The following is a 13,654-nucleotide window of genomic DNA, read 5'->3' as shown; positions in this document are numbered from 1 at the left end:
CCAATTTTTGTTTTGCTTTGTATTAAAGTTTTCAGTGCAGTGTTGTTGGGTTCAGGATTTTGATTGTTTTTTATTTTTATTTTTTTTCTTTCTATTTCGTCTGGGAAAACTGTAAAATGAGGTGGATCAACCGTGCTAAAAAGTTTCCTAAATAGACACGGTACTAGGAATTTTTGTTCCCCAATGTTCACTTGTTTCATAGCCACTGTCTTCCATGGCACTTCCTCCTGGTAAGCAGCTGGAACTGCCCACATGTGCTGCAGTTTTTTTCTCAGGCTGTGTGGTACCAGTCACCTTTCCTGGCATCTCTTATTCCATTGTGAGGTAGTTGAGTTAAAAGGCTTAATAAAAAAACAAAAAAATCCCTTTTTTATAAATGACACTTTTTTCCCTGTGGAAAAAAATTTTTGATTGAAACAGGTAGTTTACAGTGCACAGTAACATCTTTTAACGGTGGTAATTTGATGCCATTTCTGCCACTCACTGGTTGTGTGTCCTTGGACAAGTTACTTCTGCATATAATACAAATTTCTTGTCCTGTATATAACAATGGGTGATTGAGGCTTAAGTGAGTTGGTCCTCTAGAGTAATGCTTGGCATAGAATGAGTGCTTAGTAAGTGGTAGCTATTATTAAGATTAGTATCAATATTACCATTATTTCATCATTTAATTCTACCAGCTTGCTTTGCCAATGGCATAAACTGCAAGTAATAAAACCCAAAACTTACAAGACCTAAAGCTGGCAGGCAAAGTTTTTAATAGACTAAACATTGACAAGTATATCACTTTCCTGATCAAATTTAGATCTACATAATTTTGAACAGGGAGAATTGGAAATGGTAGAAATAAGTACCAAATAAGAGAATTCAATTGCAGAAGCTCTGAGTCAGTTGAAAGGGACCAAAAACCAAACAAGAACAATAAAACCTCTAATCAATAAGTTTAATCTTATTTATAAATTTATAAGATTTATTAGGGTTCTCCAGAGTAATGGAACCAATAGGACAGACACACACACATACACACACACACAGACTTACTGTAATTGGCTCATGCCATTATGAAGGCTGAGAAGTCCAATGATTTGCATTTTACAAGCTGGAGACCTAGAAAAGCCAATGATGTAATTCCAGTTGAAATCCAAAGGCCTGAGGGCCACAGAAGCTGAAGGTGTAAATTCCAGTCCAAGGGTAGGAGAAGATTGATGTCCCAGCTCAAGCATCAGGCAGGAACAGATCCTCCCTTTTTCTGCTTTTTGTTCTATTCAGGCCCTGAATGGATTGGATGGTCCCCACTCACATTGGAGAGGGCAGTCTACTGAGTCATCTGGAAACACCTTCACAGACACAGCCAGAAGTAATGTTTAATCTGGGCATCCCATGGCCTAGTCAAGTTGACATAAAAATTAACCATCACAAGTCCAACCCTTGTCAACTTGGCACCCATGTGCATCTCCTTAAACCATACTTAATCTCCAGGTAAAATAACAAGGTCATAATTCTGCATGACTTGATACAGTTATATCCTGAGCATAACCAAAAATGTACTAATGCATATCTCTGAAGGGAGGTAAAGTCCTTGAGTGACGTTTTCTCTTCTTGATATCCTGTAACTTAAATACTATACTGTAAATACTGTACTGTAAAACAATACTTAAATGCTGTAATATAAAGTCAGTGCATCTTATATTGCATGATAAGGGAATAAGAAAGGAAAGAAAACAGTTACAAACGTATTCATAGCAAAATTAGGAGGAAATACTCATGACAGTTACAGTCCTCATTTCTATAAGTGATCATGTGGTTGTAGCTAGTATTTGTAGCTGCCTTCTTCCACTACCCACTCTGTATTCCTTTGCCTTCAAAAAACACCTCAGCTGGTCATGGTTCTTTGCCTGGTGGAGTGACCCAAATCTTCACTCCTGAAAGATCTAGGCCGTTAGTAATCCTTCCTGGATTGGGTTGTTGTAATTTTTTATTGACTTTAATCACAGGGCATGATAATACTAAGAGACACCCCAAAGGATCTCCTATGTTCCACATATATTCTTTCCTGATCTCCATTGTGGAGTAGTAGTCCACTTTCCTCTTGGTAGTCAGGATCAGTCAACCAGACCAGCACCGTAATTCCCTTTTTTGCCTATTGATTCAGATGTATGAGGACCCAAAGTGGTTGGGTGAGTCTTAACTTCCAGTTTACTGTCTCCTCGTGGAAGCATTCCTCCCTCAGGCACTAAGAGCTCTAGACCAGTAGAGCATAATGTTGCAAAGCAAACATTTTGTTGGTGAGTCTGTAGCAACAATAGTGTCACTCCTATTTTCACCCCTTGATTCCTGGATCTATGAATTATGGGAGAAATGGCACTGTATATTGGATAGTGATTCACAGCATATTCCTTCTTCTGGAGAACCTTACCCCAGCCCTGCAAGGTATTGCCACCTAGCTGGCACTGTAAATGAGTTTTCAAAAGGTCATTCTACCTTTCTGTCAAGTCAGCTGCTTGATATTAGGGAACTTGGTAAGACTGGTGGATTCCATGAGCATGGGCCCATTGCTCTACTTATTTTGCTATGAGGTGCACTCCTTGATCAGAAGCAGTGCTGTGTAGAATACCATCACGGTGGATAATGCATTCTGTAAGTCCGTGGATGATATAGTTTTAACAGAAGCATTGCCTGCTGGGGAGGCAACTTCATATCCAGAGTAAGTGTCTGTTCCAGTAAGAACAAAACGCCCCTTTCCATGATGGAAGTGGTCCAGTGTGATTAACCTGCCACCAGGTTGTTGGCTGATCACCCCAGGGAATGGTGTCATATCAGGGGCACAGTGTTGATCTCTGTTGCTGGCAGATTGGACACTCAGCAGTGGCGGTTGCCAGATCACCCTGGTGAGTGGAAGTCTGTGTTGCTGAGCCCATGTATAATCTCCATCCCAGCCACTATAGCTACTTTGTTCATAAGCTTATTGGACTTTCTGAGGAAAGAGGCTGACTGGTATCCACAGAATGGGTCAGTCCATCCAATTGATTTTTTAAATCCTCTGCTGAGGTCACCCTTTGGTGAGCATTCACATGGGAGACAAACATCTTCACCTTTTTAGTCTATTCAGAGAGGTCTGTCTACATACATCTTCCCCAGATTTTTTTGTCACCAGTTTTCCCTTCCTTTACGTTAAACCAAGGCATGTCCAGCATTTCCAGTTCACTCACTGTGGGCTGTGGGCCACCCTTTGGTCCACGTTTCAGCCAACCAACCAAACAAATGTTAGAGTTTTTTCTAAGTCCCTAAGTCATAGCATTAAATGCAGATTCTCCGTTCAGTGAGCCTATATCAATACTAAGAATTGATCCCAATAAAAACACTTTTTGTTCAGTAATGCATATGAATGTAATTGAATAGAGCTAATTGCTATGTACAGGAATTGATAATGGGATGAAATTGGCTTAGTGGAGTTAGATTGATTCTGAATACTTTATTAAAGTGTACCAGTGCTTGTATAATTTTCATTAAAATGTTTGTATTGATAAACATGGAATTAAAACTTCCTTAGACTCAAAAGGTAAGAAAACACCTACCTAGGCCAGATGGTGGAATTGTAAAAATGCCTTCTACTACAATTTAGCATGAGATGTAACATAAAATACAGGTATACCTCAGATTGTGGGTTCAGTTCCAGATCACCGCGATATAAAGCAAATATCACAATAAAGTGAGTCACAAATTTTTTGGTTTCCCAGTGCATATAAAAGTTATGTTTACACTGTATTGTAGCCAAGAAGTATGCAGTAGCACTGTGCCTGAGAAAACAATGTACACACCTTAATTAAAAAATATTTATTGCCAAAAATGCTAACCATCATCTGAGCCTTCAGTGAGTTGTAATCTTTTTGCTGGTGTAGGGTCTTGCCTCAATGTTGATGGCAGCTGACTGATCAGGGTGGTGGTTGCTGAAGGTTGATACTTTCTTTAAAAAAAAAGCAAAGTGAAGTTTGCCACAGCGATTGACTCTTCCTTTCATGAACAGTTTCTCTGTAGCATGCAGTGCTGTTTGATAACATTTTGCCTGCAGTAGAACTTCTTTCACTTTTGGGGTCAATATTCTCAAACCCTGCCACCGCTTTATCAACTGAGTATATTTAATATTCTCAATCCTTTGCTGTCATTTCAGTCATCTTCACAGCATCTTCACCAGGAATAGATTCCATCTCAAGAAACCGTTTTCTTTGCTTGTCTGTTAGAAGAAACTCCTCCTGCAAGTTTTACCATGAGATAGCAGCAATTCAGTCACATCTTCAGGCTCCACTTCTAATTCTAGTTCTCTTGCTGTTTTCACCACATCTGAAGTTACTTCTCGCACTGACTTGAACCTCTCTACGTCATCCATGAGGGTTGGAATCAACTTCTTCCAAGCTCCTGTTAATATTGGTATTTTGACCTTTTCCCATGAATCATGAATGTTCTTAATGGCATGTAGAATGGTGAATCCTTTCCAGAAGGTTTACAATTTACTTTTCCCAGATCCATCTAAGGAATTGCTATTTATGGCAGCTATTGCCTTACGAAATGTATTTCTTAAATTTTTTGAAGACTTGAAAGTTGGAATTATTCCTTGATCCATGGGCTGCAAAATGGATATTGTGTTAGCAGGCATAAAAACAGCATTAATCTCATTTTACATTTCCGTCAGAGCTTTTGGGTGACCAGGTACATTGCCAGTGAGCAGTGATATTTTGAAAGGAATCTTTTTCTGAGCATTAGGTCTCAACAGTGGGCATAAAATAGTCAGTAAACCATGTTGTAAACAAAAGTGCTATCGTCAAGTCTTTGTTACCATTTAGAAAGCATAGGCAGAGTAGTTTTAGCCTAGTTCTTAATGGCCCTAAGATTTTCAGAATGGTAAATGAGCATTGGCTTCAGCTTCAAGTTTCCAGCTTCATTAGCCCCTAATAAGAAAATCAGCCTGTTCTTTGAAGCTTTGAAGCCAGGCATTGACTTCTCTTCTAGCTGTGAAAGTTTTAGATGGCATCTTCTTCCAATAGAAGGCTGTTTCATTTACATCAAAAATCTATTGTTGGGGCTTCCCTGGTGACGCAGTGGTTGAGAGTCCACCTGCCGATGCAGGGGACATGGGTTCGTGCCCCTGTCCGGGAGGATCCCACATGCCGCGGAGCGGCTGGGCCCGTGAGCCATGATCACTGGGCCTGCGCATCCGGAGCCTGTGCTCCGCAACGGGAGAGGCCACAACAGTGAGAGGCCCGCATACCACACACACACACACAAAATCTATTGTTTAATGTAGCTGCCTTCATTAATGACTTTAGCTAGGTCTTCTGGATAACTTGCTGCAGCTTCTGCGTTAGAACTTAATGTTTCACCTTGCACATTTATGTTATGGAAAAGGCCTCTTTCCTTAAACCTCATGAACCAATCTGTTTTGGCTTCAAACTTTTCTTCTGCAGCCTCCTCACTTCTCTCAGCCTTCATAGAACTGAAGAAAGTTAGGGCCTTGGTCTGGATAAGGCTTTGGCTTAAGGGAGTGTCGTGACGGGTTTGATCTTTAATCCAGACCACTAAAACTTTTTCCATTATCAGCAATAAGGCTGTTTTGCTTTCTTAACGTTTGTGTGTTCAGTGGAATAGCACTTTTAATTTTCTTTAAGAGGGACTTCCTGGTGGTCCAGAATCCGCCTTCCAATGCAGGGGACGTGGATTCGATCCCTGGTTGGGGAACTAAGATCCCACATGCTGCAGGGCAACTAAGCCCACGCTCCAGAACTACTGAGTCCGCGCACCTCAAGTAGAGAGCCCACATGCGGCAAACTACAGAGCCCACGCGCTCTGAAGCCCGTGTGCCACAACTAAAGAGAGAAAACCCACACGCCACAACTAGAGAGAAGCCCGCGCGCCACAACTAGAGAGCAGTTCACGTGCTGCAATGAAGAGCCGGCGCACTGCAACAAAAAGATCCCGCATGCTGCAACAAAGATCCCGCGTGCTGCAGCAAAGACCCCGCATGCCGCAACGAAGACCCAATGCAGCCAAAAATAAATAAATAAATAAATATTTTTAAAAAGTCAAGATCATTGTCAAAAAAAAAAACATTTAAAAAAATTTCCTTTAAGAATTTTTCCTTTACATTCACAACTTGGCTGTTTGGTGCAAGAGCCCTAGTTTTTGGCTTATCTTGGCTTTCGACATGCCTTCCTCACTAAATTTAATCATTTCTACCTTTCGATTTAAAGTGAGAGACATGCAACTCTTCTTTCTCTTGAACACTTGGAGGCCGTTGTGGTTTATCAAATGGCCTGATTTCAATAGTGTTGTATCTCAGGGAATAGGGAGGCCCGAGGAAAAGGATGGGGGGAATGGCCAGTCTGTGGAGCTGTCAGAACACAAACAACGTTAGTAACACCAAAAGTCACTGGTCACAGATCATCTTAACAAATATAATAATGAAAAAGTTTGAAATATTGTGAGAATTACCAAAATGTGACACTGACTTGAAGTGAGCAAATTGTTGGAAAAATGGCACTGATAAACTTGCTTGAAGTAGGGTTGCTACAAACCTTCAATTTGTAAAAATTGTAGTATCTGCAAAGTGCAATAAAGCGAGGAGCAATAAAACGAGGTATGCCTCTATTAAATAATACCCACTGTAAGCACTATTAACAATTGGATGGTGATATATAAGGCTATTGCGGTGGTTCAAAGAAAGAGATGAGAGCATAAATAAAAACAATGACTGCGAAGATGGAAATGAGCAGACAAATTCAAGAGATGTGCAAGTTACTAAGACTTTGTGATTGATTTGGTATGGGTTGATTATAAGAGGGGAAGTTTTGACTTGGTCAGTTGTTAGATGGTGGGATCCTTAGCATATAGTAGTAAATACATGAGGAGGAAAAGATGAGGAGTCCAGTTTTGACATGTTGAATGTGAGGTGAGTATGAGGCTAAACAGATGAACAAAACCAGTAGGAAGTTGTGAATATGAACCTGTAGCTTAATAGAAAGATCAGAGCTGAGAATATGGACTTGAGAGTCATCGCTTTCTATGTATCTGTATATCTGTCAGTATCTATCTATATATTTATTGTCCCTAGAGTTCCATTATTGTGTGTTCTTTCTTCCTCCCTCTTCCTGTCCCTCTTTCCCTCCTTTTTTTTTTTTTTTTACTATTTTATAGATTCTTCCTTGGTGATCTCATCCACTGTCTGTATAGGCTTATACAGAGACAAAATCTGATACATACACACAGTATCTGATAGTGTCTTTATACAGACCGTATTAGTGGATGAAATCACATAGGAGGAATCTACAAAATAAAGTTAACAGGAAGATTGAGAAAAAACACAATATTGAAACCCTGGGGCCTACTGATTGATACACACAGACATATATACACACACATACACGTAGACATACATATGTATAATTAAGTAGTTCAGCTGACAGGAGACAGAGAAGTTATGAGGTAGAACCATGAAACAGTAATACCTCAGAATCTGAGGGAGGAGAAATTTTTGAGTTGTCAGTTGTCTTCAATTCCATAGACTATCTGGTGAAGGTAAGAGCTGAATTAAAGGGCTTTCCATTGAGTTTTTATATTTTTATTGGGTATTAATATTGTTAGCGATTAGAGCAGTTTCATCAAGGGATGAAGACTAAAGCTAGTTTGCAGTGGGTTGAGGAACAAATGGGAAATATGAGAAGAGAAATAGCATGTACACTATAGAATGTATTTCATTAACAATAGAAGATGATTAAAAGTTTTATAAATTTTATCAATAAAAATTTGTTCCCAATATTAGTACAGTTTTTTGTATACTTGGTTGGATCAGTTGGATTATACCAGATCAATGGTTTCATTCTCATTTTGGCCATTTGGGTTTGATGTATTCCTGGGGCTCTCCTGATAGAGTCTTGGAAAATAAGTGTGAAGTAACATAGAGCTTTAGATTAAAAGCAAAAAATTCTAGTATTACTCATAAAGTAACTATGATTAATTAAAGAAAAATCATGGCACCTGCGTTTTGGATGTGGTCATTCCAAAATTGCCATTCTCCTATTTGGTAAGGTAAGTATTTGCTAAGGTGTTATACCTATTGCAGATGTACTTCTTGTATTGAAATATTGTTTTAATAGTATCAGAAAATTACTAGGAGAAATAACATGTAGTACACTGAATTAAAAAATTCTCATTTGCCTAATAAGTGAACGGTGCATTTTTAAAAATATCTTTTTGGGTAACTGGGGCAAGGGAGTACCATATGTTTTAATTAAGTATTTAATAGTTTTTAAATAGAGTTTTAATTTGATGTCTGTTTTGTTCCTAATGTATTGAAGAGTAAAAGGAACCATTCTTTACTTGTGCCAGTTCAGTGGGAGATTATTCCCTATGACTCTATGTTGGAATTTTGAGTTGTCGCTATTTTTTTTACTACGTGAGTTAAATGTGAAGTGATTTTAGGCAGTCTTTTATAATGGTGAATTCAATATCTTTTTGCTTTTTTGAACAGCTTTGTGTAGAAACTAGTTTAAAAAAAGGAATTTCTTAAGTAGCTGTATTGGTATAAAGTAGGAAAGGAAATGGAAAGGTTTCATTCTTCCATGGCTAATTTCTTTATGCAACATTTTCTTTTTCTTTGCTTCCAGCAGTCATTTTCATGAGTATATTTAAATAGATCTACATTTCTAACAGCAAATACATTTTTATTCTTTTGGAATTTAGGATGGTTCACGTTATTGTGGATGCTTTGTTTTTATTTCTATTAGGTTAAAATAGAATTTTCAGTAAATATGTACTTGTCTTCTGTAGTCTGTAATGGTGCTGTCTAATAGTAATATATTGTGAGCCAGATATACATTTTAAAATGCCATGTTAAAAGGAGTAATTAATAAATAATAAAATTTTTATTTGATTAAATTAATATTTTGTTTAACTCGGCATTTGAAATATTATTTCAACATATAATCAGTATACAAGTTACTGAGATATTTTGCCTTTTTATTTCACACTAAACCTTCAAAATCCAGTTTGTATTTTACACTTAAAGCTTTTCTTAATTTGGACTTACCACATTTCAAGTGCTCTGTAGCCATATATGGCTGGTGGTTACACTGTTGTACAGTTCAGGTCTATAGAGCTGGAACAAATTCTTAGTATCTGGATGGATGGACAGATAAAAAAAGATATTTATCTCCTATAAATTGGATTCAGTTAGTGTGATTGATTATGAACACCCAATAATATGATCGTCTTTATAGATATCAAACCTGGAATTTTTTGTTCATTGGAAAGTTAATTGGAGGAGATAAGCTGGAAATATTAGGTGGATGGAACTTTTACGATCTGGTTGCCCTCAATAGTTGTATTGTGTAATTGCACTTATTTTTATTATATATACATATTCATACTTATGAAAAATTTCAGTGTATGTCTATAACTTGTAGCATAAATGCAGTTCCAACTACAATGAAGATTTTGTGCTACAGCTAGAGAAGGAATTGGTCCAAGCCCGACTGAGTGAAGCTGAGTCTCAGTGTGCACTAAAGGAAATGCAGGATAAAGTTCTGGATATAGAAAAGGTAAGAACAACATAAATGCTTTCATTCCTGAATTAGAATGGGACATGTGATAGATACTTGTTAAGTACTTACTGAGCAGTGAAATTGGACTTGGCGTTTTTGCACATTAAAAATCTTACATATTATAAGAGAGGAAAGGAAAAAAATACATGATTCCCATTTATTCTTTGTTGTTGCCATACTACTCAAAATGCCATATTTAGGGTAAAAATGGAGATTAGAGCCCTTTTAGAGGAAGACACCCAGGATAATTTTGACATGAATAATGTTTAAATGTCGGAGAAGGGAAACTTAGGGGATAGAAATTAACCATTGTCAAGATGAATAGTACTTACAGCATTTAGAATCACCCGACTGCAGCTGGTACAGTATCTCCCAGACTTCTTGTTTCTGAAATTCTGGGGGAAGTGGGACAATTTGAACTGTAACAGTCTACAAGGTAGTAATATTGCCTCTTGGCCATTGGCCCAGTACTAACCCTTTTTGTTTTGTTTTTTAGTATATAAAATATGCTGAAAGTTTTGTCTTAAGCACATTTCAATTAATGTAATTAAACAGAAGGCAGCAACTTCTAGAAGAATTAGATTTAGCTATGAAAAACTTGCCATATATTTGTTAATTTATGGAATACTTTTTGGGTCAATCCAGACCATAGTATATTTTTTAATTTAAAGCCTGTGCTGAACACAAGTAAAAAGAACTAAAAACATAATCACATTGGTAGTTTTTTTTAAAAATGAAAATTACCATTTTTATCCCTATAGTATATAAATACATCATGTTGCTTTTATCCAAATAAAAGGTAAATTTCAAAAAAAAAATCCACTGTGAAATTTACATTCTGACTAAGCACAAAAGTACACAAATATTAGGTCTAATCAGAAATTTCAGCTGACAAGTGAACATTTTTACTTTGAAATATGTAGATCTGAGATATAAGAGTGAATATTTTGATTGAAACACATTACAAATATACCTTGTTTTCATGTAAAAATAATTTTTTAAAGAAAAAAAAGAAATTAACCATCATCTTCAAATATTATAATACCTTCATCTGCAAGAGGTGTAGAAATAGACCAATACATAAACGTTTCAGCAAAAATTTCATCTGAGTGTAACTGTTACAGCTTTCCAAGCTGCAAAAAAACCACCTCTGAATATATAGGAAGATCTTAGCTGGAGGTGTACTTACAGAAGCTAACTTACCTTTTTTCAGAGTTATTAAAGAACAGATTAGTAGTGGAAATGGAAATGATTTTAGGTTTCTTACAACCCTCTGACTTGAGAGTCTCTGTTCCAAATCACAAACTCTGAATCTCTGTTTTCTCATTTATAAAATCATAGATGATTTGGGCTCTGTGTTGCGTTTGTTTCTTTGACCCTTGGGTAGTATCTAGCCATTGAGTCAAAAACTCATAAATAATGGACATGAAAGATACCCTCAAATTGTTCTTAACTGTTTCTTAATGAAATAGAATAGGGTATAACTACAATTAATAGTGGAATAATTTTGCTAGAAATCTACCTGCTATTTTTATATTATTTTTGGAAAACTTATTCTCCTGTTTGCTGAGAAAAAAGCTGGCAAGAATGCTGTAAAAATTACCTAATTGAGAGTATTCTGGGCTCCATGATTTAGGTAAGAATCTGGATCTTTTAGTTTTGAATATTTGGTAGAAAGAAATGTCCTTGGGTCCAATTTAAAAATGAATTTTTTAAGTAGCTTTGTTGGTGTTCATGTTATAGAGTAGAAAGGAAATGGGAAGGTTTCATGCTTCCTATGGTTAATTACTTCATGCAAGATACTTTTTTTTAATGCATATACAGTAAATTTCTGGTTTTCAATTGAGAAAATATTTCAAGTCCATCATAAAAATGTGTAGTTGGCAAGAATAACTTTATTCCATCATCTCTGTGGGCTAAAATCTTCATGAAATATTTCAGAGATAGAAAATTTCATAGACTCAGGACTTGAAATTTCAATAGCACTTCAGTTTACCTAAGGAGCTTTTACTAGAGCCTAATTTAGGATTCTTTGGTCATTCCCCAGAGCAGTTTAATATGGCAACCCTATATCTTATGGTGGGTCTTTCAGCATGGTAGGAGATTAATCTAAATCTTGTACCCTTGAAGCAAATATTTAGGTCACCTTGGTGCTTATTTCTTGAATATTGATATAAACAGTGACTAATGTACAGATGTTTTACAGTCCCTTTTCAAAATGATATGCTCAGAAAATATAACAAAACAGATTTTGGACTATTCTCTTCCATAAATCTTTAAAACATAAATGATGTTCATGCTTTGTAGTCCTAATTAGAGGTTAGTATGTTCACTGCCATATTGAAAAACATTTTTAATCCGGTTGCTCCATAATTCTGATTAGTATTTTTTTTTTTTTTTGAGGTACGCGGGCCTCTCACTGTTGTGGCCTCTCCCGTTGCAGAGCACAGGCTCTGGACGCGCAGGCTCAGCGGCCATGGCTCACAGGCCTAGCCGCTCCATGGCATGTGGGATCTTCCCGGACCGGGGCACGAACCCGTGTCCCCTGCATCGGCAGGCAGACTCTCAGCCACTGCGCCACCAGGGAAGCCCCTGATTAGTATTTTATTAAACAAAACAGAGTTAAGACTTTCTGTGTCCTCAACATTAAGTACAGTTACCCTTATGCCTTCCTGGTGGGAATGTAAAACGTGCAAATGCTTTGGAAAAGTTTGACAGTTTCTTAAAAGTTAAATGTAGAATTACCATCTGATCCAGCATCTCTGTTCTTTCATATATACTCAAGAGAGTTGAAAACATATATCCACACAAAAACTTTTACATAAATGTTCATAGCAGTGTTATTCATGTAACCCCAAAGTGGAAACAACACACATTTCCATCAGCTGATGAATGTGTAAATAAAATGTGGTATATCTGTACCATGGAATATTATTCGGCAATAAAAAAATGAAACTTGAAAACATGCTAAGTGAAAGAAGCTAGTCATAAAAGGCCATGTATTTTATGATTCCATTTATATGAAATGTTCAGAATAGGCAAATTCATAGAGACATAGATTAGTGGTTGCCAGGGGCTGGGGGTAGGGGAAACGCAGAGTGACTGCTAATGGTATAGGGTTTCTTTTGGGGGTGATTAAAATGTTCTGAAATTAGTTCGTGATGTTGGTTGCACAACCCTGTGAATACTCTTAAAACCACTGACTAGGGACTTCCCTGGTGGTGCAGTGGTTAAGAATCCACCTGCCAATGCAGGGGACAGGGGTTTGAGCCCTGGTCCGGGAGGATCCCACATGCCTCAGAGCAACTAAGCCCGTGCACCACAACTACTGAGCCCGCACACCCCAACTACTGAAACCTGTGTGCCTAGAGCCCATGCTCCGCAGCAAGAGAAGCCACCGCAATGAGAAGCCTGCGCACCACAACGAAGAGTAGCCCCCGCTTGCTGCAACTAGAGAAATCCCATGTGCAGCAATGAAGACCCAACACAGCCAAAAATAAATAAATTAATTAATTTTAAAAAACAAAACAAAACCCACTGACTAGTGTTTATTAAAAGGGTAAGTTTTATGGTTTGTGAATTATATCTCAATAAAATTAAGTACAATTACATATGGGAGAAAACAGCTCATTATTTTGCTGTATTTTATTGTTAAATATGCTGTATTGTATTCTTCAAATTAAAAAAAATCCCCAATTAAATTTTCTTTGCTTTAGAGAAACAACTCCTTTCCTGATGAGAATAACATTGCAAGGCTTCAGGAGGAGCTCATTGCTGTGAAACTGAGAGAGGCAGAAGCTATTATGGGTTTAAAAGAACTTAGACAACAAGTCAAGGATTTAGAGGAACACTGGCAGGTATATCAAAATATTTTGTGTGCTTTAAAAAGGAAAGGTGAAACCTGAATATCCATATTGTGTGAATTTGAAGTAGTTAATGACCAACACTAGGATCTGAGTTTAAAGTGAGAAAGACCCTGTTTAATACACAAAACTGAGAGCATTTATAAATTGAAAGTATCTTTAAGCTTTTTCTCCCTTTCTGATTCTTATAAGTAAGTAAAA

General features: G+C 37.2%; 1 protein-coding gene across 9 annotated transcripts in view; it reads left to right on the top strand.

Moving 5' to 3' along the window:
• The window catches only part of EVI5 (ecotropic viral integration site 5), a 236,174-nt gene that overhangs the window by 139,022 nt on the left and 83,498 nt on the right, over positions 1 to 13,654 (top strand). For 4 of the 9 annotated variants that reach the window (XM_082613395.1, XM_082613391.1, XM_082613397.1 and 1 more), the window contains 2 exons: positions 9,453 to 9,587; positions 13,307 to 13,447. In XM_082613395.1, the coding sequence (XP_082469521.1) occupies positions 9,453 to 9,587; positions 13,307 to 13,447 (276 nt within the window). Of the gene's footprint in view, positions 1 to 4,168; positions 4,596 to 9,452; positions 9,588 to 13,306; positions 13,448 to 13,654 lie in introns of those variants that run through there. The other 5 variants (XM_082613394.1, XM_082613400.1, XM_082613399.1 and 2 more) reach the window with 3 other exon arrangements.

This window comes from Mesoplodon mirus (assembly GCF_964341445.2).
Source record: "Mesoplodon mirus genome assembly, chromosome: 3".
Classification (NCBI taxonomy): Eukaryota; Metazoa; Chordata; class Mammalia; order Artiodactyla; family Ziphiidae; genus Mesoplodon; species Mesoplodon mirus.
The sequence above is the reverse complement of the archived record's forward strand: the minus strand, read 5'-3'. Positions and strand labels throughout refer to the sequence as shown.